General features: G+C 39.5%; 1 protein-coding gene across 1 annotated transcript in view; it reads right to left on the reverse strand.

Moving 5' to 3' along the window:
• Window positions 1-25,222, reverse strand: part of DARS1 (aspartyl-tRNA synthetase 1) — a 93,579-nt gene that overhangs the window by 63,615 nt on the left and 4,742 nt on the right. The window contains exon 4 of the mRNA XM_053596306.1: window positions 4,688-4,790. Within this exon, the coding sequence (XP_053452281.1) occupies window positions 4,688-4,790 (103 nt within the window). The remainder of the gene's footprint in view (window positions 1-4,687; window positions 4,791-25,222) is intronic.

Below are 25,222 nucleotides of genomic sequence, written 5' to 3' on the forward strand. Positions count from 1 at the left end.
CACTCTAGCGAGGGCCATAAAGTGAGACTCTGTCTCTACAAAAAAAAAAAAAAAATGATTAAAAACTCTTCATCTGTTAATATAAAGTAGAGGAATTTCTTTTTGTTATTATGATTCAACAATAACCATACACCTTAGAGTACTGTTTTATCTAAGTGTCAGTCCATCAACCAGTGCTGCCAGAACAGGCGACTGCAAAAAGATATGTATAGGGCGGCGCCTGTGGCTCAGTGAGTAGGGCGCCGGCCCCATATACCGAGGGTGGTGGGTTCAAACCCAGCCCCGGCCAAACTGCAACAAAAAAATAGCCGGGCGTTGTGGCAGGCGCCTGTAGTCCCAGCTACTAGGGAGGCTGAGGCAAGAGAATCATGTAAGCCCAAGAGCTGGAGGTTGCTGTGAGCCGTGTGACGCCATGGCACTCTACCCGAGGGCGGTACAGTGAGACTCTGTCTCTACAAAAAAAAAAAAAAAAGATATGTATAAAAACTACCTTTATTTTTGTCTTCACAGTGGAGTCAATGCACACCCATTTAAAATAAAACACACTATTTATGTTAAGCCTAGCCAGTAAGGATCATTTTCAGAAAAATGATTTTAAAGGATAAAGAAAAAAACCCCCAAACCTTTTTCCTAAATAAGTTATAAAAGTTCTTTAGAATTTACGTTACTTCATTTGATGTATTTATGAATAGAGCAGGTAACAAAAGTCAAAGTAAAAATTTTCTGTTCTTAATTTTTCTTTAAAAGTTGGCACTTTGAATATAAATATTATACTGCTAGGTTTCTGTCAGTAAGGACATTTGCCTTAGACTTCAATACGAAGAATCATCAGGATTTCTGAACCACCTTAGAAGTACAGTTTAAAATCAAAAAAGATAAGCTGATTGACCCATCTGAGCATAAAATCATCAATCAAAACAAAAATTAAAAACCTGTTATTTTTCACCAGAGTCTTAGCCATAAGAATTTTCCTTTTTTAAAAAGTAGCAAAAGCCATTACCACACCTACTCTTAATAACTCCAGGCCTAATTCCTTAACACTTAAGTGCCAAAAGTTAAGTAATTATAATCTATGTACCACATGTTGAACCTATTGTATAAAATTGGCTCCACTCACTTGTATATAACCAGTCAAAGGCTTTATAATTTGCAACAACTCAAACTTTTTCCACAGGTTGCTAACTACATAAAATCCATTTTTTTAAGGGACTAAAAATAGCTACATACTCTTTGCTATAAAAAAAAAAATTCAAGTCACAACTTAATTGTTATGCTTAAATTGCATCTAAGCAATTTGATTGAGCACCACTTCAGGAATTGTAAAACGTAGGCTAAATTATCTAAATTATTTCCATGTTTAAAAGAAAAGATCATCGTTATGTCATCTCATTCAGATGAAAGCCTTTCTTTGATTTATATTTTACTGGGGCATTAGTGAACTAAGTTCTGTTTGGGAGACCATTTGAAGTAGCTCCTCCAGCTGTGAAGCTGGATATTGCTGTTACTTAGTTAAGTCACAGGAGTTTCTAAAAAGATCTAAAATAATGAGAAAAACTTACTTGTGCACAACTTTAAAATGTCTACTTCTAAAGACACCCCATGGATCAACAATCCACTTGTCAGTAAAATGCCCCTCAGTTAATACTACGAATAAGTGGGATTTTAAAGACTTTTATACTAAACTCTTCTTTAGGAATGTAACATTGAGGTAATAATGCAGTTCAATGGAAAGACATATTCTCCATAAAAGTGTCAGCTTCATGTATTAGTTTACAGAACCGAATTAATATACAAAAAGACAAAAACCATAAAGGTTATTTGTTGATTTGAACTTGACTGTTTCACAGTACTCTACACTGTATTTAATAGAATTCAGCATGTCTGTGGTTTATCCAGGGCCATCTTTTTTTTCTTTTTATAGAATCCGGAGTGTTCAACCTACAGCCAGTGGGGTTCATGCAGATTATTTGAAGGCTGTTTTGCTTATCTGTGGTGCTGGATATCATGAAAAGTATGTATGGACCTCTGTTTTATGCTCATCAGCTGTCATTAGTGTTTCTGAATTTAATGTGTGGCCCAAGACATTTTTCTGATGTGTCAACAGAAAAGAAAAAAGGTTGGACACCCTATAGCCTTCTGTGTAAAGCTCACTTATACTTTACAGGATCCACGTGGACCTTAAAAGGCTAGATGACAAATGTATCCCACAAGCACAAACCTTCACTGACTAGCAGATGAAAATGCACACAGCTAATTCCCAGAAGACACAAATAGAAGAGATGAAAGTGGCAATCTCTGGGGGGCAGGACTGGGAGATAAGGAGAGGTGGGGCTATCACACTAGTAGATAGTAGATATCAACACTACTGAATTCATCCATGAGTTGATATAATTGATGGCGCTGATGTTTTTAAACCTGAGTGCAGCAGGTATTGTTACGATATATTAAGACTAAATTTGACTAAATAAATCTCTATGCCAAAACCAGTTTTTGAACATACATTATATGTAAATCACCGTGCTGGAGGATAAAGAAGGGCCCAAATGTTAAATTAGATTATTTTCTAGTTCCTAATTGTAAAATTCATTTACATTAAGCCATCTTTGAAAGCATACATCTAAAGAGCAGACATTAAAAAAGAATCAGTACAAAACCACCTTGAGATATCACCTAATCCCACTGAGAAAACCCCACATCACAAAGTCTCAAAGCCATAGGTGCTAGCGTGGATGTGGAGAAAACACTTTTACACTGCTGGTGGTACTGCAAACTAATACAACCTTTTCGCAGGTTTTTTTTATTTTTTTTGAGACAGTCTCACTTTGTTGCCCCAGTAGAGTGCTGTGATGTCATAGCTCACAGCAACCTCAAACTCTTGGGCTCAAGCGATTCTCTTGCCTCAGCCTCCCAAGTAGCTGGGACTACAGGTGCCCACCACAATGCCCAACTATTTTTAGAGATGAGTTCTGGCACTGGCTCAGGCTGGTCTCAAACCAATGAGCTCAGGTAATCCACCTGCCTCAGTCTCCCAAGTGCTAAGACTATAAGCTAATATGATCTTTTTGGAAGGACATATGGAGAATCCTCAAAGAATTCAAATTAGACTGCCCATTTGATTCTGAATCCCATTACTAGGCATCTACCCAGAAGAAAAAAAATCATTTCAACATAAGGACATTTGCAATAGACTGTTTATCGCAGCTCAATTTATAAACGCCAAAACGCGGAAACAACCTAAATGCTCACCAGCCCAGGAATGGATTAACAAGCTGTGGTATATGTATACCAAGAAATACTATTCAGCCATTAAAAAAGATGGAGACTTTACATCTTTTGTATTAACCTGGATGGAGGTGGAACACATTTTTCTTAGTTAAAGCATCACAATGGAGAAGAAAAATCCAATGTACTCAATTCTAATATGAAGGCAGTAGAAGATTTAACACAAATCATCTGGGGGGGGGGTAGAGGAATGAGGGATTGGGGAGAGGGGAGGAGAAAGGGGGATGAGGGGTCACAGTGTACGGCACACTTCTTGGGAGTGGGACACAATTACAAGAGGAATGTTACCTAACAAATACAATCATTGTAACCGAATTCTTTGTACCCTCAATGAATCCCAAACAATAAAAAAAAAAGTAGAAAAATAAAACATTTACTTTGAACATCTTTAACATTTATACCCATGAAATTATTTTATTTCTTAAAATGTAAAGACTGTCTGTTTTCCTGTCTTCTTAGATAATCGTGTAAATAAAATTCATATTAAGTTGAGAAAAGTATGAAACAAAACTAGCCACATCACCAAGTACTAAGTAAAACCTCTTTCATTACCTTAAGGCAGGCGTCCTCAAACTGCGGCCCACGGGCCACATGAAGCACTGTGAATTGTATTTGTTCCCATTTTGTTTTTTACTTCAAAATAAAGATATGTGCAGTATACACAGGAATTTGTTCATAGTTTTTTTTTTTTTAAACTATAGTCTGGTCCTCCAACGGTCTGAGGGACAGTGAATTGGCCCCCTGTTTAAAAAGTTTGAGGACACCTGCCTTAGAGCTACAGCATGCACAACCAAACTGCTATCTCTATATCCTGTCCCTTTCAAGCTAAAATAAACAACATGCTTCTATAGAACTCTAGGCCAGACAGCAAGACTTTCAGAGGCGTGAAAAAGCAAATTTTACCTTTTTCCCCCTAAACCTTTTTGGTGTCAAAGTTAAAAGTTGTAACAGGTCACATCATTTATTTTACTTCTTTAGGGAGACAATAATTTACAAAACTATATTCTTTTATTTTACATACTTTTATTACTCAGTTAGGAAACTTGTTGCTCAATATGCAAATCTCAAACTGGGGAGGGAGGAAATAAAGCTCAACAAACACAACAAAATAAAGTGGCTCTGCTATGTTGAGGCTGCCAGGCCTTTTGTTACTCTACTTGAAAGTAAATGTGACTTGTCTATAGAGAGTGCTGCTTCAGCAGTTCTAAATGAATTTCAAGCCTGTGCTCCATATTTTCTCTTTTGTAAGTTTAATGTATTCAGAAACACTGAACTGACAATTTAAATAACTACATTTTTAAACAAACGAAGCATTGATGTTAATGTATGAAAATGGTCCAAACCCCTGGGAGTCTTGGTTCCCACCATTGTTTATTCTGACAACAGGATATAATTGCTTACTTACTTGGCAGCAAATTTAACCATCTGCTTGCTTGCATGGTCTCCCACCGCCACGAGAGCCTGGACATTAAACTGCTGCTGACGTAGGACTAAGAAGCACTGTTTCCCTGAATAAGACAGAAAAAATCCAAATGTATTAAGGACCATTACTTTTTATAAAGAAGAAAAAATGCTCTCTACTCCTTTAATGTGTTTGTTATGGGAACATAGGCAAATCATTAATTTCAAAAAAAAAAAGGTTCTAAGTCAAGAAAATGATTTTGTCACTACATTTATAAACAAATTTCTAATAACTTCATTAATAATTTCATATCACTTTCGACATTCATTCAATAGTTAGTATATTCTACCAGCAAAGGCACTATACTAACCACCAGGGATGTTTCAATAATGCAATCACAAAAAAAGGTGCTAATAAAGTACTTAATAACAAGAATACAAGTATTCTATGAGGGTGGTCCATCTATGCAGTTCTTCCTACCAAAGTGCTTTTCAAAGAGCATTTCAGATTGACAGGCTAATTCCTTTCATGTTCTATTTTCCTCCTTTTTCCTTTATCATCTTCCTAATCTTTCATTTTTTTATAGTAGTCCCACATTTTTTTTTATTCCAAATAGCTTACTTTGTCTATAAAAGATCATTCCCTACAACCAGTTTTCTTTTTATATATGCTGGGTCTCTTCATTCCCTCTCCTTTCATAAAGAACTGATATTCCTTATTCTTAACCTTGTAAAAAATATCATTCATAATGTATTTTAGTTAGTAGTAAACTAGAGCAAATTTCCTCCAAAGCAAATCCTTTTAGAATCTCTGATCAAATTCTAGGAAACAACCACTTTTCACATCAGATTGTCTTGCAAAATATCAGAAAATAATAATAATAATTATTTTTTTTTGAGATGAGGTCTTGATATGTTGCCCAGGTTGGTCTAAAACTCCTGGCACCAAGTGATCCTTCTCCAGACTCAGCATCCCGAGTAGTGGGAACTATAGGAATATGCCATTACACCTGGCTGAAAATTTTGGTTTTTAAACTTACAACTACCTTTTATATTAAAAATTAGCCTTGCAAAAAAAAAAGAAAGCAAAAATGCAAGCAGACTTATAGTTATCACTTTCACCATATATACATGATTTCAAATGCAAATAAGATAGCAATTTTGGGTTTTAAAAAAAGCCAGGTTGCAAAGTGTTGACACAGACACAATCTATTGACTTTGAAGTCATGAATGATTGGCAGGTTTTTAACACTGAAAAAAGACACTAATTTTCCCTTTTACTTTCGAGTATGATCTAGTCACAAAGTAAAATCTTTCTAATTCTTTTTTACCTATAAAACATCATCTATAAATAAAGTAAAATCTCAAAGAAGAAAGTTGTATTAATTGAACAAATTCAAAAGGATTTCAAAATATTGAATGAACAAAGGTGGTTACCAAAGAGAAACTTGCAGATGGATCAAAATGACATTATCCTAGGAACTATTCCTAAATCACAGCAAAATATCACCCAACTCAGAAAAGAATGCTAGCATGAAATGTAAGATGCATACAACAGTACTAGACTAAGCTACCATTTAGTCAAGAGTATTTTAGCTTCTCTAATAGTACAGACAGAGGCAGTGCAGACCAAGCTGTCAGCCAGTGATGAACAGGCTACATAAAAGACCTAAGGAAAGAATGGAGAGCTCTAAAGGACTTAAAACGAGTGAGCATCAGAAAACATCTACAGGTCAGCACTAGGGGTTAACATTTACTGTAATCGTTTGGTAAGAAAAAATAAAAACTTTGAAATCAAAACGCCTGGGATCACATCCCATCACTTCCTATGAAGGGGCCTGTGGAAAAATTACCAACCAATTATGTGTTAGTTCCTCATATATAAAATGGAAAAAACAGGGCGGCGCGTGTGGCTCAGTCGGTAGGGCGCGGACCCCATATACCGAGTGTGGCGGGTTCAAACCCGGCCCCAGCTGAACTGCAAACCAAAAAATAGCTGGGCGTTGTGACAGGCGCCTGTAGTCCCAGCTACTCGGGAGGCTGAGGCAAGAGAATCGCTTAAGCCCAGGAGTTGGAGGTTGCTGTTAGCTGTGTGATGCCATGGCACTCTACCGAGACTCTGTCTCCACAAAAAAAAAAAAAAAAGGAAAAAACAATAGTATACTAATAGTATACTACTCACGGGGTTTTCTATAAATCTTGAGAATTTTATAATATATTTAAAGTTGTAAAAGATTCTAACTAATGTTAATTATTAATTCTTCTTATTATTTTTTTATTGTTGGGGATTCATTGAGGGTACAATAAGCCAGGTTACACTGATTGCAATTGATAGGTAAAGTCCCTCTTGCAATCATGTCTTGCCCCCATAAAGTGTGACACACACCAAGGCCCCACCCACCTCCCTCTTTCCCTCTTTCTGTTTCCCACCCCATAACCATAATTGTCATTAATTGTCCTCATATCAAAATTGAGTACATAGGATTCATGCTTCTCCATTCTTGTGATGCTTTACTAAGAATAATGTCTTCCACGTCCATCCAGGTTAATACGAAGGATGTAAAGTCTCCATTTTTTTAATGGCTGAATAGTATTCCATGGTATACATATACCACAGCTTGTTAATCCATTCCTCGGTTGGTGGGCATTTAGGCTGTTTCCACATTTTGGCGATTGTAAATTGAGCTGCAATAAACAGCTACTACAAGTGTCCTTATGATAAAAGGATTTCTTTCCTTCTGGGTAGATGCCCAGTAATGGGATTGCAGGATCAAATGGGAGGTCTAGCTTGAGTGCTTTGAGGTTTCTCCATACTTCCTTCCAGAAAGGTTGTACTAGTTTGCAGTCCCACCAGCAGTGTAAAAGCGTTCCCTTCTCTCCACATCCACGCCAGCATCTGCAGTTTTGAGATTTTGTGATGTGGGCCATTCTCACTGGGGTTAGATGATATCTCAGGGTTGTTTTGATTTGCATTTCTCTAATATATAGAGATGATGAACATTTTTTCATGTGTTTGTTAGCCATTCGTCTGTCGTCTTTAGAGAAAGTTCTATTCATGTCTCTTGCCCATTGATATAAGGGATTGTTGGCTTTTTCCATGTGGATTAATTTGAGTTCTCTATAGATCCTAGTTATCAAGCTTTTGTCTGATTGAAAATATGCAAATATCCTTTCCCATTGTGTAGGTTGTCTCTTTGCTTTGGTTATTGTCTCCTTAGGTGTACAGAACCTTTTCAGTTTAATGAAGTCCCATTTGTTTATTTTTGTTGTTGTGCAATTGCCATGGCAGTCTTCTTCATGAAGTCTTTCCCCAGGCCAATATCTTCCAGTGTTTTTCCTATGCTTTCTTGGAGGATTTTTATTGTTTCCTGCCTTAAGTTTAAGTCCTTTATCCATCTTGAATCAATTTTTGAGTGGGGAAAGGTGTGGGTCCAGTTTCAGTCTTTTACATGCAGACATCCAGTTCTCCCAACACCATTTATTGAATAGGGAGTCTTTCCCCCAAGGTATGTTGTTTGGTTTATCAAAGATTAGGTGGTTGTAAAATGTTAGTTTCATTTCTTGGTTTTCAATTCGATTCCAAGTGTCTATGTCTCTGTTTTTGTGCCAGTACCATGCTGTCTTGAGCACTATGGCTTTGTAGTACAGACTACAATCTGGTATGCTGATGGCCCCAGCTTTATTTTTGTTACAGAGAACTGCCTTAGCTATACGGGGTTTTTTCCGGTTCCATACAAAACGCAGAATCATTTTTTCCAAATCTTGAAAGTACGATGTTGGTATTTTGATAGGAATGGCATTGAATAGGTAGATTGCTTTGGGAAGTATAGACATTTTAACAATGTTGATTCTTCCCATCCATGAGCATGGTATGTTCTTCCATTTGTTAATATCCTCTGCTATTTCCTTTCTGAGGATTTCATAGTTTTCTTTATAGAGGTCCTTCACCTCCTTCGTTAGGTATATTCCTAGGTTATTTCATTTTCTTTGAGACTATGGTGAAGGGAGTTGTGTCCTTAATTAGCTTCTCATCCTGACTGTTATTACTGTACACAAAGGCTACTGACTTGTGGACATTGATTTTATATCCTGAAACATTACTATATTTTTTGATGACTTCTAGGAGTCTTGTGGTTGAGTCTTTGGGGTTCTCTAAGTATAAGATCATGTCGTCAGCAAAGAGAGAGAGTTTGACCTACTCTGCTCCCATTTGGATTCCCTTGATTTCTTTGTCTTGCCTAATTGTATTGGCTAGAACTTCCAGCACTACGTTGAATAGTAAAGGTGACAGAGGACAACCTTGTCTGGTTCCAGTTCTAAGAGGAAAAGCTTTCAGTTTTACTCCATTCAGTAAAATATTGGCTGTGGGTTTGTCATAGATAGCTTCAATCAGTTTTAGAAATGTGCGACCAATGCCTATACCCTTCAGTGTTCTAATCAGAAAAGGATGCTGGATTTTATCAAATGCTTTTTCTGCATCTATTGAGAGGATCATGTGATCTTTATTTTTGCCTCTGTTAATATGGTGGATAACGTTTATAGACTTGCGTATGTTAAACCAGCCTTGCATCCCTGGGATGAAGCCTACTTGATCATGATGAATGACTTTTTTGATGATAAGCTGTAATCTATTGGCTAGGGTTTTGTTGAGAATTTTTGCATCTATGTTCATGAGTGAGATTGGTCTGAAATTCTCCTTTTTGTTTGGGTCTTTTCTTGGTTTTGGTATCAGGGTGATGTTTGCTTCATAGAATGTGTTGGGGAAGATTACTTCTTCCTCAATTTTTTGGAATAATTTCTGCAGTACAGGAATAAGCTCTTCCTTGAAGGTTTGATAGAATTCTGGAGTGAAGCCATCTGGACCAGGGCATTTTTTGGTTGGAAGATTTTTTATTGTTTCTTTGATCTCAGTGCTTGAAATTGGTCTGTTCAGGAGCTCTATTTCTTCCTGGCTGAGTCTAGGGAGAGGGTGTGATTCCAAATATTGATCCATTTCTTTCACATTGTCAAATTTCTGGGCATAGAGTTTCTGGTAGTATTCAGAGATGATCTCTTGTATCTCTGTGGGATCAGTTGTTATTTCCCCTTTATCATTTCTGATTGAGGTTACTAGAGATTTTACTTTTCTATTTCTCATTAGTCTGGCCAATGGTTTATCTATTTTATTTATTTTTTCAAAAAACCAACTCCTTGTTTCATTAATTTTCTGAATGATTCTTTTGTTTTCAATTTCATTGATCTCTGATTTGATTTTGGATATTTCTTTTCTTCTACTGAGTTTAGGCTTAGATTGTTCTTCTTTTTCCAATTCCATAACATCTCTTGTGAGATTGTTGATGTGCTCTCTTTCTGTTTTTCGAATGTAGGCATCTAAAGCGATGAATTTTCCTCTCAAAACTGCTCTTGCAGTATCCCACAGGTTTTGGTAGCTTGTGTCTTCATTGTTGTCATGCTCAAGGAAGTTAATGATTTCCTGTTTTATTTCTTCCTTCACCCATCTGTTATTCAACAGAAGATTGTTTAGTTTCCATGCCTTTGGGTGGGGTCGCGCATTTTTGTTAGAGTTGAGTTCCACCTTTAGTGCCTTATGGTCTGAGAAGATACAAGGTAAAATTTCAATTCTTTTGATTCTGCTGGTATTTGTTTTGTGTCTCAGGATATGATCAATTTTGGAGAATGTTCCATGTGTTGATGAGAAGAATGTATATTCTTTATCTTTGGGATGGAGTGTTCTATATGCGTCTATCAAGCACAGTTGTTCTAGGGTCTCATTTAAGTCTCTTATATCCTTGTTTAATTTCTGTTTAGAGGATCTGTCCAGCTCTATAACAGGAGTGTTAAGGTCCCCTGTTATTATGGTATTATCAGATATCATATTGCTCAGACTGAGTAAGGTCTGTTTCAAGAATCTGGGAGCATTTAAATTGGGTGCATAGATATTTAGAATTGAAATGTCTTCTTGTTGTAGTTTTCCCTTGACCAATATAAAGTGACCATCTTTGTCTTTTTTGACTTTAGTTGCTTTCAATCCACATGTATCTGAAAATAAGATTGCAACTCCTCTTTTCTTCTGAATTCCATTTGCCTGAAAAATTGTCTTCCAACCCTTGACTCGGAGCTTTGTCTTTTGAAGCCAGGTGTGTTTCTTGCAGACAGCAAATGGATGGCTTGTGTTTTTTAATTCAGTCAACCAATCTATGTCTCTTCAGTGGGGAATTCAAGCCATTAACATTTATTGAGATAATTGATAAGTGTGGTAGTATTCTATTCGTCTTATTTTGTGAGAGTCCATTGCTTAGTTTTATGTTTTGCATCAGTGTGGAGGTTAGGTTCTGTCCTTTAATTTCTGAGTTCTTACTTTGTTGCTGATCCATTGTGGTGGTCAGTGTGCAGAACAGGTTGAAGTATTTCCTGTAGAGCTGGTCTTGTTGTGGCGAATTTCCTCAATGTTTGTATATCCGTAAATGATTTGATTTCTCCGTCAATTTTGAAACTTAGCTTAGCAGGGTACAGAATTCTGGGCTGGAAATTGTTCTGTTTAAGTAGATTAAAGGTAGATGACCATTGTCTTCTTGCTTGGAAAGTTTCATTAGAGAAGTCTGCGGTCACTCTGATGGATTTGCCCCTGTAGGTCAACTGGTGCTTACTCCCGGCAGCTTGCAGAATCTTTTCTTTTGTCTTGACTTTGGACAGGTTCATCACAATGTGTCTTGGAGAAGCTCGGTTAGAGTTGAGGCGACCTGGGGTCTGATGGCCCTCTGAAAGCAGTGTGTCAGAATCTTTGGTGATATTTGGGAAATTTTCTTTTATAATATTCTCTAGTATGGCTTCCATTCCTCTGGGTCATTTTTCTTCCCCTTCTGGAATTCCTATAACTCGTATGTTGAACGCTTCATAAAGTCCCATAATTCTGACAGTGAACGTTCTGCTTTCTCTCTCTTCTTTTCTGCCTCTTTTACCATCTGAGTTATCTCAAAAACTTTGTCTTCTACCTCTGAAATTCTTTCTTCTGCATGGTCTAACCTGTTGCTGATACTTTCCATTGCATCTTTAAGTTCCCTGATTGAGTGTTTCATTTCCTTCAGCTCTGCTATATCCTTTTTATATTCTTTATATCGTTCATCTCTGATTTGATTCTGTTTTTGGATTTCCTTTTGGTTATTTTCCACTTTATTAGCAGTTTCCTTCATTGTTTCCATCATTTCTTTCATTGTTTTCAACATGTGTATTCTAAATTCCCTTTCTGTCATTCCTAACATTTCTGTATAGGTGGAATCCTCTGCAGTAGCTACCTCGTGGTCCCTTGGCGGGGTTGTTCTGGACTGGTTCTTCATGTTGCCTGGAGTTTTCTGCTGATTCTTCCTCATGGGTGATTTCTTTTATCTGTTTCCTTGCCCTAATTTTCCTTTCACTTCCTCTTGCTCTTTAAGTTCTTGTGCCTGTGGAAGTTGCGGGCGGGTTTAGACGGATTGAACACACGCGACTACTTGCCGGTTTTCCACTGTTTTAGTCCTCCTCTTGGGGTCCAGAGGTCTCTCGCTGACTCCCTGTATCCTCTCAGGGGTGATGATAGGCAGATCCTACCAGCCATAGATGCCTGGAGTCCTATATCCCAAGACTCACGGTGCCCAGATGCAAGGAAGCTGTTACTCGGCTGCCATCTTGCTCCGCCTCCTCTATAGTTCTGTAAGGAATTCTGGGCTACATTTTTGTTGTTCTCTTTCTTTCAGAATTTCTTTCTTTTTTTTTTTTTTTTTGTACAGACAGAGTCTCACTTTATGGCCCTCGGTAGAATGCCGTGGCCTCACACAGCTCACAGCAACCTCCAACTCCTGGGCTTAAGCGATTCTCTTGCCTCAGCCTCCCGAGTAGCTGGGACTACAGGCGCCCGCCACAACGCCCGGCTACAGAATTTCTTTTTCTTAATCAGGCAGTTCCAGCGCAGTTTGCAGGAATGGAGGCAGGAGGCAAATGAGCAGCCTTCCAATCTGAGTACAGGCGTTTGCTGTTCAAGGTCTGGCAAGCTCTTGCTAGTTCTCCTGTTTCCCCTGGAGAGAGGACTGGAGGCGGTGCGGGTCTTGGTCCCCGTGTGGACCCGTGAGTGCTGTGCAACACAAAAGGGGTGTGTGGGCGTGGGTGTGTGGGAGGCTGTCCAGGGCCACCGGCTGGTCCCAGCCGGCTGCCCCCACCCTGCACACACCCCTTCGGGGTGGAGAGCCACTCTTCCAGCCGAGCACCACCCCGGGCTCGCCCAGGGTGCAGCCTCAAGTTGCGGTGCTCACTGCCGCCACCGCCGCCGCAGGAGGAGGAGGTGGAGAGACACCGGGGGCCGGACTCAGTGGAGAGCGTCCCCACACTCGCCCCCAGCTTTATTTTTATTACTAAGAACTGCCTTAGCTATACGGGTTTTTTTCTGGTTCCATATAGAAACGCAGAATCATTTTCTCCAAATCTTGAAAGTACGATGTTGGTATTTTGATAGGAGTGGCATTGAATAGGTAGATTGCTTTGGGAAGTATAGACATTTTAACAATGTTGATTCTTCCCATCCATGAGCATGGTATGTTCTTCCATTTGTTAATATCCTCTGCTATTTCCTTTCTGAGGATTTCATAACTTTCTTTATAGAGGTCCTTCACCTGCTTCGTTAGGAATATTTCTAGGTATTTCATTTTCTTTGAAACTATGGTGAAGGGAGTTGGGTCCTTAATTAGCTTTTCATCTTGACTGTTATTGGTGTATACAAAGGCTACTGACTTGTGGACATTGATTTTATATCCTGAAACATTACTGTATTTTTTGATGACTTCTAGGAGTCTTGTGGTTGAGTCTTTGGGGTTCTCTAAGTATAAGATCATGTCATCAGCAAAGAGGGAGAGTCTGACCTCCTCTGCTCCCATTTGGATTCCCTTTATTTCCTTGTCTTGCCTAATTGTATTGCCTAATCTCCGCACTCCAGCTCAGGCTCTCCCCAAGGCAGTTCAACTGAGTGCCAAGTCCAAAGACACCAAAACAGTTCACAGGTAAGGCCTTTCTGGTTTGCAGTCTCGCTGCTACTGTACTTACAGTTGCGGGCGGGTTTAGACCAACAGAACACACGCGACTACTTGCTGGTTTTCCACTGTTTTAGTCCTCCTCTTAGGGTCCAGAAATCTCTTGCTGACTCTCTGTATCCTCACAGGGATGATGATAGGCAGATCCCACCAGCCATAGATGCCTGGAGTCCTATCTCCCCAGACTCATGGTGCCCAGATGCAAGGAAGCTGTTTCGCGGCCGCCATCTTGCTCTCCTCCTCCCCATATACTGTTTTTTTATTCCAAGGAGTAAATATATAATTTCTCGGTCTAGTAAAAAGTTTTCAAAAGCATAAGTTAGTATAGGAACTTTAAAGGGCAGATTAGGTGTGGTGCCTGTACCTCAAGCAACTAAGGCGCCAGCCACATACACCAGAGTTGTTGGGTTCAAATCCAGCCCGGGCCTGCCAAACAATGACAACTACAACCAAAAAATAGCCAGGCGTTGTGGCGGGCAGCAGTAGTCCCAGCTATTTGGGAGGGTGAGGCAAGAGAATCGCATAAGCCCAGGAGTTGGAGGTTGCTGTGAGCTGTGACGCCACAGCACTCTACCTAGGGCAATCGCTTGAGGCTCTGTCTCAAAAAAATAAAAAATAAAAATAAAAGGCAGATTAGTCAATTGCTAAATATTATTCGTTTTTCTTCTTAGAACTTTCCAACACAGAAATAGTCTACATAAATGAAAAGAAGGTCAATGTTCAAAATAGCTGAATAAATTTACTAGTTTTAGATATTTTAAATTTAAAAATTTAACATTTAAAAATTTATGCTATATTTTGACTAAGTTTTTAGAAGAGGTAGTTTATTTCTTAAATTTACACTATTCTAGAAAAATATAAAGTTGAAAATTTTCCTGTTTAGTGCAGTATTTATTTCTGTGCTGAAGAATAACCATGGTAGGTTATCAGGACAAAAAGCTTAGTCTCAGCTCCTTTATGGTGATGATTCAACAGTGAAGTGGGCCTTCATGGGAGAACTAGGTTATCAAGGACATGTAGAAATTCTATGTTTTCATCTATTCCTGCTGTCTTTCAACTTGCTAACTTACATTTCTGGAGACTGGGAAGTCCAAGGTTGAGGGGCTATCTTTGGTGAGGACTTTCTGTTGGTGTGGACTCTCTGCAGAGTCCTGAAGCCCAAATGGCAAAGGGGATGAGTATGACAGCTTAGGTCTCTCCTGTTTGGATGCCACAAGATTTATAAAAACACTGAACACAGTAAGAATGAATGGCAAAGTACAGAGGATTGGTAGTAGAGAAAAAAAGAGAGAATAGCCGTATTTCTCTATTATTTGAAAAATTCATATGATAGTATTAATGTATTACTTGAGTAACTTACATAACTGTAACTTAAAAACAAAATAGGATTTTCCAGTTAAAATGATAAAAACCAGATTATGGATACAAAATGCCAAAAAACCCCAAACAAACAAACAAAAAACCCACCTATACTTTTGCCAAATTGAGTTTATTCCAAGAATCTAAAAGGGTTCAATGTTAGAAATTCATCTCTGTGAGGCTGAGGAAGGTGGATTGCTTGAGCTCAGGAGTTTAAGACCAGCCTGAGCAAAAGCAAGAGTTCATCTCTACTTACAAAAAAAAATTAGCCAAGCACTGTGGTGGGTGCCTGTAGTCCCAGCTACTCGGGAGGCTAAGGCAAATGGAACTCTTGAGCCCAAGAGTTTGACGTTGCTGGAAGCTATAATGCCATGGCACTCAACCCAGGGTAACAGAGTGAGATTTTGTCTGGAAAAAAAAGAAAGAGGCTCAGTGCCTATAGTGCTGGCTACATACACCTGGGCTGGCGAATTTGAACCCAGCCTGGACCTGCCAAAACAACAATGACAACTACAACAAAAAAACAGCCAAGCTTTGTGGCAGGCACCTGTAGTCCCAGCTACTTGGGAGGCTAAGGCAAAAGAACTGCTTAATCCCCAGAGATTGAGGCTGCTGTGAGCTGTAATGTGATGGCACTCTACCAAGTACGACATAGTGAGACTCTGTCTCGGAAAAAAAAAGAAAGAAAGAAAGAAATCCATCATTGTACTATAAATCACTACAACTGCATACAGTTGATTCTTGTTATTTGTGACAGTTATGTTCTATAAAGTTGCCACAACACTGAATTAGGGAATATTAAATCATTGCTCATAGGAGAAATACTGGGTTCTGTTCCTTCAAGCCTATAGACACGATAGTTTTATTAACTGATCAATACTAATTTTGTTTTATGTGTTTCTGGTTAAAGATACCTTATTTAATATATATTATTGATTCATTAACATTTAACTCACAGCCCAGGGCACTACAACTCATGTCTGAACAAAGCTTATCTAATACAGTACTTTCTCCAAAAGCAGAGCACTGCCTTCCTTGTGCTTAGAAACATTATAAAACACTTTACCAGTATATTTGGGGGCCATTTTAAAGGACAAAAGTGAAGCTGGGTGCAGTGGCAGGCCTTGTGGTCCCAGTTGCTTGGAAGGCTGACGTGGGAGTACCACATGAGGCCAAAAGTTCAAGGCTGCAGTGTGCTATTGACTGTGCCTGTGAATAGCCTTTGCACCTTAACCTAAGCAACACAGGCAAGACCCTGTCTCTTAAAAGCAAAAAGGTTGGGCACAGCGGCTAACATCTGTAATCCTAGCACTCTGGAGGGCCAAGGTGGGTGGATTGCTTGACCTCACAAGTTTGAGACCAGCCTGAGCAAAAAGCAAGACCCTATCTCCACTAAAAATAGAAAAACTCAGGCAAGAGGATGGCTTGAGCCCAAGAGTTGGAGATTGCTGTGAGCTATGATGCCATCGCACTTTACTAAGGTAACAGCTTAAGACTCCTTTTCAAAAAGAAACAAACAAAAAGGCAAAAAATGTGGCATTAAATAGACTGTGAGAAAGACACTTATTTATAGTATTAGAGCTGAAACAAGGAGGAGGAGTACTACAGCATTTGACTTTAATTTGGAATGTGTGTACTAGGTGAGGCAAAATTTTTGCCATTCTGCAAATGCGAGTGTCTGCCATAACTGAGAATGACATTGAAGTGCTGTAAAAACTGATTTGGAGGTTACAAATACACATTAGACAGTAGGTGATTTGTGACTATGAAATTTATGGATAATGAGAAACAACTGTATTTGCATGCTACAAATCTGACGAAGGGCTGATAACTATAATCTATAGAGAACTCAAACTACTCAACAAGGAAAGAGCAAACAATACCATTTATCAGTAGGCAAGAGACATGAAAAGAACCTTCTCTGAAGAAAATAGACGAATGGCCAACACACACATGAAAAAATGCTCATGGTCCACAATCATCAGAGAAATACAATTAAAACCACCTTGAGATATCATTTAACTCCAGTGAGAACAGTAGCCCACTTCACAAAGTCACAAAGCTGCAGGTGCTGGCACAGAAGGGAAGAGGAGGAAACACTTTTACGCTATTGGTGGATTGCAAACCAATACAGTCTCTATGGGAAGAAGTATGGAGAATCCTCAAAGAGCTAAAAGCAGAACTTTGGTTTGATCCTGCAATCCCCTTGCTAGGTATCTAGCCTAGAAAAAAAGTAGTAAAAAAATAATTTTACTATAAGGACATCTGCATTAGAATTGTTTATCATAGCTCAATTCACAATCACTAAGATGTGGAATCAACCAAAGTGCCCATCAACTCATGAATGAATTAATAAACTGTGACATATGTATACCATGGAATGCTGTTCAGCCATAAAAAAGACAGAGACTTTTTGCATCTTTTCCATTAACCTGGATGGAATAGAAGAACATTCTCTTTAGTAAAGTATCATAAGAATGGAAAAACAAGTATGGGGGGATAGGGGGTGTGTGTGCAAGGAGGCAAGATGGCCAACTGGAGCCAGCTTTCCACAGAGGCTCCCATCCAGGAGACTTAAAGGACAGAAGTTTAGCAAGTAAGCTGATGGTTTGGAGCTGAGCCAAGGGAGAAGGTTAAAGAACGCACATCAACCCTGCTGAGGCGAGCTGCAACCACAAGGAAACAAACAATATGTACAAAATCCATCGCCAAGTGGAAGAGAGTAACCTCCCCCAAGAGAACTGCTAGGCTCGCAGTTTACTCTATACAAACAAGTGAGCAGAGCTCAGATCCCCTCCTATTTTACCCCATAGGAGAGACCCTCTAAAAACCAGAACTCCTTCCCTAGAGAGGACTTACGAAAGTTCCATGGCACTCTCCTGCCAGGCATAAAACTATATATTCTCTACCTGCAAATCTAAACTCCCAACTCTCCCCTCTACTCTCACCTAAGGTCTGGAAGCCTGTCCCCCATGGAATCCAAATTCTTGGGCATTTTCTCGAGAGGTGTGGACAAGGCATGGGCTGTTGCTGTTCTGTGCTGATTCTGCGGCATGGGAGTAAGAAGACGGTGAACTGAGGCTGAGGGAACCCTACAGGAGAAGGAGAGGCAGTGCCCCATGGCACAAAGCAGCAGCAGTGGTGGCAGGAATATTAGGGCTCACACCCCTGGGGATATTTTGAAGAGACACTCCCTGACTCTCTGGGCAATCAGAGAAAGCCGGGCATCTTCTCTGGTGGCAGCCACTGGCGGAACAGATCTGGGATGGAAATGCAGGCCCCGTGAGTAAAGGGTATGCCTCAGGTGGTACATGCCTAGGCAGAGCACGTGGACTAGAATATCTGTGCACAGAGACAGTGTGCTCCCAGGGCGGGGCTGAGCCAGAGGACTGTTTTAGTGAGCCTAAGATGCACCTGGACCTCAGGGGATCATACCTGAGACAAAAGCAGGCGGTAAACCAAAAGCTGAGTATGAGCTCTAACCTCACCCAGCCCAACACAGACTGCAGCTGAGATAGACATACCAGGTCTGGGCAGCAGGACAGACGGGGGCTGAATTGCAGTTTCTATGAACTCAAACAGCATCTGATCCACAGGGGAATATAGCTGGGACAGAAACAAATTCTGCAAAACTGTTCTGTCAGCAACATCAATCAGGGCTGGGGCTGGAACTGAGTGAAACGCCCCAGCCTCCATTAAGCACCTGAGGTTGTCAGGCCTCACCTCCCCATGCTGGATACTGGCAGAGAGCGGCAGCCTGGCTGAGGAGACACAGAACTCCCTCTGACTCAGGCAGGCGCAACCCCCTGGAGAATCTGCTCATTGGAGGGAACCAGGTCACAGTGCTGCAGGGGTACCAGTGACTGGGTGTGACAGAGGTGCAAGGTGGGGAAGGAGGCATCAACCTTCCCAGACTAATTTATTTGCTGGGTGGGTCGTTCTCACCTCTCGGAGGACTGGAGCCGGTCATATTTGAGCTGCCAGTAGACCCCTGCTATCTAGTTGCCAGAGACCTTTTGAAATTTCCCACCTGAGACCGGTGCTTACTGGGACAATTGATTTGGACCTCTTGAACTGGGCCAATCACCCAAGAACTATCCAAAGTGGTACCCAGGGAGTATGGTTGTGGGAAAGTTTGATTTTCCTTTTCTAGCTGTTGCCTGTAAATGGCAGGGTGACATAATTGCTGGTATTTCTCCACAGCTAAGACTTCAACCCAGAGTAACTGATTCATTAGGGCTGGACAGAGACCAGCTGAAAACAAGATGGAGCCACTTAGTCCCACCACACCAAGCAGGTCCCCAATGTCTCAGGCCGTAGCACTGAACGGGTCCTTTGCAAAGCTCCAGAGGAAAAGGTACAGACACCAGTCCCAGCTTTTGGGCAAAGGGCTGGTTAATCACTACTCTTGGAGCCCCCAAACCAAATTCTCTTTATCTGCTCATCTAGTCAAATGGTGTAAAATAGTCACGGGGTGGAATCAGCGGAAAAACTCTGGTAACATGAATAACCAGAGTAGATCAACACCCCCAAGGAAAGATATGGCAGACGCAAGTGAAGATCCCATTCATAAACAGATGGCTGAGATGTCTGAAATTGAATTCAGAATTTGGATTGCAAACGAGATTAACAGAATGGAGGAAAAGCTGGAATTAGAAATTCCAGGAACAATCCAAAAGAGTCTCAAGAATTCAACGAATTTAAAGACAAAATCACCAAAGATTTTGACATATTGAGGCAAGAATTTGCAGCCCTCAGAGAACTGAGAAATAGAGTAGAATCCCTCAGTAACAGAATGGAGCAAGCACTAGAAAAAATTTCTGACACTGAAGACAAAGCTTTGGAATGCTCCCAAACACTCAAAGAGGAAGAGAAATGGAGAGCAAAAACGGATCATTCTCTCAGAGAATTTGAAGAAAACTAATATTCGCCTTATAGGAATCGCTGAAGGTGACAAAGTTGCTTCGCAAGGCAGAGAGGCTCTTCTTCATGAGATAATGAAGGAGAACTTTCCAGACATGCCAAGAGATTCTGAATTCAGATGGCAGACAGTTTCAGAACCCCACCATGACTCAACCTGAATAAGACATCCCCTAGGCACATCACAATTAACCTTACTAAGTTAATACAAAGGAGAAAATTTTGACAGCAGCCAGACCTAAGAAAACCATAACCTACAAGGGGAAGAATATTAGAATGACTGAAGATCTCTCAGCTGAAAACTTTCAAGCTAGAAGAGGGGGTCATTGACTTTTAATCTCTTAAAACAAAATAACTTTCAACCCAGGATCCTGTATCCAGCTAAACTGAGTTTCATTTATGATGCAGAAATTAAATAATTTTATGATATTCACATGTTGAAGAAATTTGCCATAACTAAACTAGCTCTCCAGGATATTATCAGACCTATCTTCCATAATGACGAGCACAATCCTCCACCACAAAAGTAAACTCACTCAGAAACTTTTGATCAAATTCCCACTTCCAGTGGCGAAAGGACTAAAAATGTCAATTGGACTTTTGAAAAACTCGATACCCACAATTCTACCAGGCTTATCAATATTCTCAATTAATGTGAATGGCTTAAATTGTCCTCTAAAGAGGCACAGGTTGGTCGATTGGATACAAAAACTTAGGCCAGATATCTGCTGCATTCAAGAATCTCATCTTACCCTAAAAGATAAATATAGACTCAGGGTGAAGGGATGGTCATCTGTATTTCAGGCAAATGGAAATCAGAAAAAAGCAGGTGTTGCGATTTTATTCACAGATACAATAGGCTTTAAACCAACAGAAGAAAGAAAGAATAAGGATGGTCACTTCATATTTGTTAAGGGTAACACTCAACATGATGAGATTTCAATTATTAACGTTTATGCACCCAACCAGAATGCACCTCAATTTACAAGAAAGACTCTAACAGACATGAGCAACTTGATTCCCCCCCAGCTCCCTAACAGTCGGAGATTTTAAGACTCCTTTGGCATTGCTGGATAGATCCTCCAATAAGAAGCTAAGCAAAGAAATTTTAGACTTAAATTTAACTATTCAACATTTGGATTTAACAGACATCTATAGAACATTTCATCCTAATAAAACCTAACTGAACACACATTCTTCTCATCAGCCCATGGAACATACTCCAAAATTGATCACATCTTAGGTCACAAGTCTAACCTCAGCAAATTTGAAATAGAAATTATTCCTTCCATCTTCTCGGACCATCATGGAATAAAAGTTGAACTCAGTAACAACAGGAATCTGCATACTCATACAAAAACATGGAAGCTTAATAACTGAGATTAAGAAGGAAATTACCAAATTTTTAAAACAAATTGATAATGAAGATGCAAATTATCAGAACCTCTGGGATACCACAAAGGCAGTCCTAAGAGGGAAATTTATGGCACTGCAAACATTCCTCAAGAGAGCAGAAAGAGAAGAAGTTAACAACTTAATGGGACATCTCAATCAACTGGAAAAGGAAGAACATTCCAATCCCAAACCCAGCAGAAGAAAAGAAATAACCAAAATTAGAGCAGAATTAAATGAAATTGAAAACAAAAGGATTATACACAGATCAATAAATCAAAACGTTGGGTTTTTGAAAAGGTCAATAAAATAGATAAACCATTGGCTAAACTACTAGGAAAAAAAGAGTAAAATCTCTAATTTCATCAATTAGAAATGGTAAAGATGAAATAACAACAGACTCCTCAGAAATATAAAAACTCCTTAATGAATATTACAAGAAACTTTATTCTCAGAAATATGAAAATCTGAAGGACGTCAACCAATACTGGGAAGCACGCCACCTTCCTAGACTTAGCCAGAATGAAGTGGAAATGTTGAACAGGTCTATATCAAGTTCTGAAATAGCATCAACTATATAAAATCTCCCTAAAAAGAAAAGCCCGGGACCAGATGGCTTCACGTCAGAATTCTACCAAACCTTTAAAGAGGAACTAGTACCTATATTACTGAACCTTTCAAAATATAGAAGAAGAAATACCTAACACATTCTATGAAGCAAACATCAAAACATCACCTTGATCCCCAAACCAGGAATAGACCCAACAAGAAAAGAAAATTATAGACCAATATCACTAATGAATATTGATGCAAAAATATTCAACAAGATCCTAACAAACAGAATCCAGTAACACATCAAACAAATTATATACCATGATCAAGTGGGTTTTATCCCAGGGTCTCGAGGCTGGCTCAATATAGTCTATAAATATAATTCAGCACATAAACAAATTAAGAAACAAAGACCATATGATTCTCTCAATTGATGAAGAAAAAACTTTTGATAATATCCAGCACCTATTCGTGATCAGAACACTTAAGAAAATTGGTATAGAAGGGACATGTCTTAAACTGATACAGGCCATCTACATCAAACCCACAGCCAGTATTGTATTGAATGGAGTTAAACTTAAATCATTTCCTCTCAGATCAGGAACCAGGCAAGGTTGCCCATTGTCTCCACTGCTTTTTATCATTGCAATGGACGTCTTAGAAAAGGCAATCAAGGGTATCCATATAGAGTCAGAAGAGATCAAACTTTCACTCTTCACAGATGGTAAGATTGTATATCTGGAAAACACCAGGGATTCTACTACAAAACTCTTAGAAGTGATCAAGGAATACAGCAGCATCTCAGGTTACAAAATAAACACTCATAAATCGGTAGCCTTTATATATACCAACAATAGTCAGGCTGAAAAAAAGTCAAGGACTCTACTCCATTCACAGTAGTGCCAAAGAAGATGAAATATTTGGGAGTTTACCTAACAAAGGACATGAAAGATCTTTACAAAGAGAACTATGAAACTCTAAGAAAAGAAATAGCTGAAAATGTTAATAAATGGGAAAACATACCATGCTCATGGCTGGGAAGAATCAACATTGTTAAAATGTCCATATTACCCAAAGCAATATACAATTTTAATGCAATCCCTATTAAAGCTCCGCTGTCATACTTTAAAGATCTCGAAAAAATAATACTTCATTTTATACGGAATCAGAAAAAAGCCTTGAATAGCCAAGACATTACTCAGAAATAAAAACGAAGCAGGACGAATCACATTACCAGACCCCAGACTATACTATAAATCGATATTGATCAAAACACCATGGTACTGGCACAAAAACAGAGAGGTAGATGTATGAAACAGAATAGAAAACCAAGAGATGAATCCAGCTACTTACTGTTATTTGATCTTTGACAAGCCAATTAAAAACGTTCAGTGGGGAAAAGATTCCCTATTTAACAAATGGTGCTGGGTAAACTGGCTGGCGACCTATAGAAGACTGAAACTGGACCCACACCTTTCACCATTAACTCATAAGATAGACTCTCACTGGATTAAAGATTTAAACTTAAGACATGAAACTATAAAAATACTAGAAAAAAGTGCAGGAAAAACACTTGAAGAAATCAGCCTGGGTGAATATTTTATGAGGAGGACCCCCCTGCCCCCCCAGGCAATTGAAGCAACAACAAAAATACATTACTGGGACGTGATCAAACTAAAAAGTTTCTGCACAGCCAAGAACACAGTAAGTAAAGCAAGCAGACAGCCCTCAGAATGGGAGAAGATATTTGCAGGTTATGTCCCTGACAAAGGTTTAATAACCAGAATCCACAGAGAACTCAAAAGTATTAGCAAGAAAAGAAAAAGTCATCCCATCTCAGGGTGGGCAAGGGACTTGAAGAGAAACTTCTCTGAAGAAGACAGGTGCACGGCCTACAAGACATATGAAAAAATGCTCATCATCCTTAATCATCAGAGAAATGCAAATCAAAACTACTTTGAGATATCATCTAACTCCAGTAAGATTAGCCCCTATCACAAAATCCCAAGACCAGAGATGTTGGCATGGATGTGGAGAAAAGGGAACACTTCTACACTGCTGGTGGGAATGCAAACTAATTAAGTTCCTTTTGGAAAGATGTTTGGAGAACACATTAGAGATCTAAAAATAGACCTGCCACTCGATCTTACAATTTCTCTACTAGGTATATACCCAGAAGACCAAAAATCACATTATAATAAAGGTATTTGTACCAGAATTTTTTTTTTTTTTTTTTTTGAGACAGAGTCTCAATTTGCTGCCCTTGGTAGAGTGCCATGGTGTCACAGATCAAAGCAACCTCAAATTTTTGGGCTCAAGTGATCCTCTTGCCTCAGCCTCCCAAGTAGGTGGGACTATAGGCCCTGCCACAAGGCCTGGCTTTTTTTTTTTTTTTTAAAGAAATAGAGTTCACTCTTGCTCATGCTGGTCTCTGAACTCCTGAGCTGAAGCAATCTACCCACCTTGGTCTCCCAGAGTGCTAGGGTTACATGGTGAATCACCATGCTTGGCCAACAAAATGACTTTCAACAATGATGAAAATATTCTGTATTTATGGTATCTGTATAGCATGAAAGCCACTAGCCACGTGTCATTAAACTCTTGAAATATAGCTAGTATGACCAAGGTAATTTAAATATCTACATATGGCCAGTAGTTATTCTCCATTGAATAGCTCAATCTATTTTTTTTTTTTTGCTGTTTTTGGCCGGGGCTGGGTTTGAACCTACCACCTCCGGCATATGGGGCCAGCGCCACCCTCAATCTATTGTTTTTGAGACAGTCTCACTTCGTTGCCCTTTGTAGAGTGCTATGGTCTCATAGCCCCCAGCAACCTCAAACTTTTAGGCTCAACCGATTCTCTTTCTCAGACTCCCAAGTAGCAGGGCCTGCCACAACGAAGGGTATTTTTTTTAAGAGACGGGGGTCTCACACTTGCTCAGGCTGGTCTTGAACCTGTGAGCTCAGGCAATCCACCCACCTCGGCCTCCCAGAGTGCTAGGATTATAGGTGTGAGCTACTGCGTCTGACCTGAATAGCTCAATCTTATCCTCATTTTTATATTTCACCTGTCTTCACCTATGTAATTACAAATATAAGAATATTAACACATTACAGCCTTCTCAAAAACACTATCCATGTGGATAGGGCACGGGCCACATACATCAGGGTTGGCGGGTTCGAACTCGACCTGGACCTGGCAGCAGTTTTCAACCTGTGGATCACGACCCACAGGAACTATGTTAAAGGGTCATGGCATTAGG

Source organism: Nycticebus coucang, chromosome 7 (assembly GCF_027406575.1).
Source record: "Nycticebus coucang isolate mNycCou1 chromosome 7, mNycCou1.pri, whole genome shotgun sequence".
Lineage (NCBI taxonomy): Eukaryota > Metazoa > Chordata > Mammalia > Primates > Lorisidae > Nycticebus > Nycticebus coucang.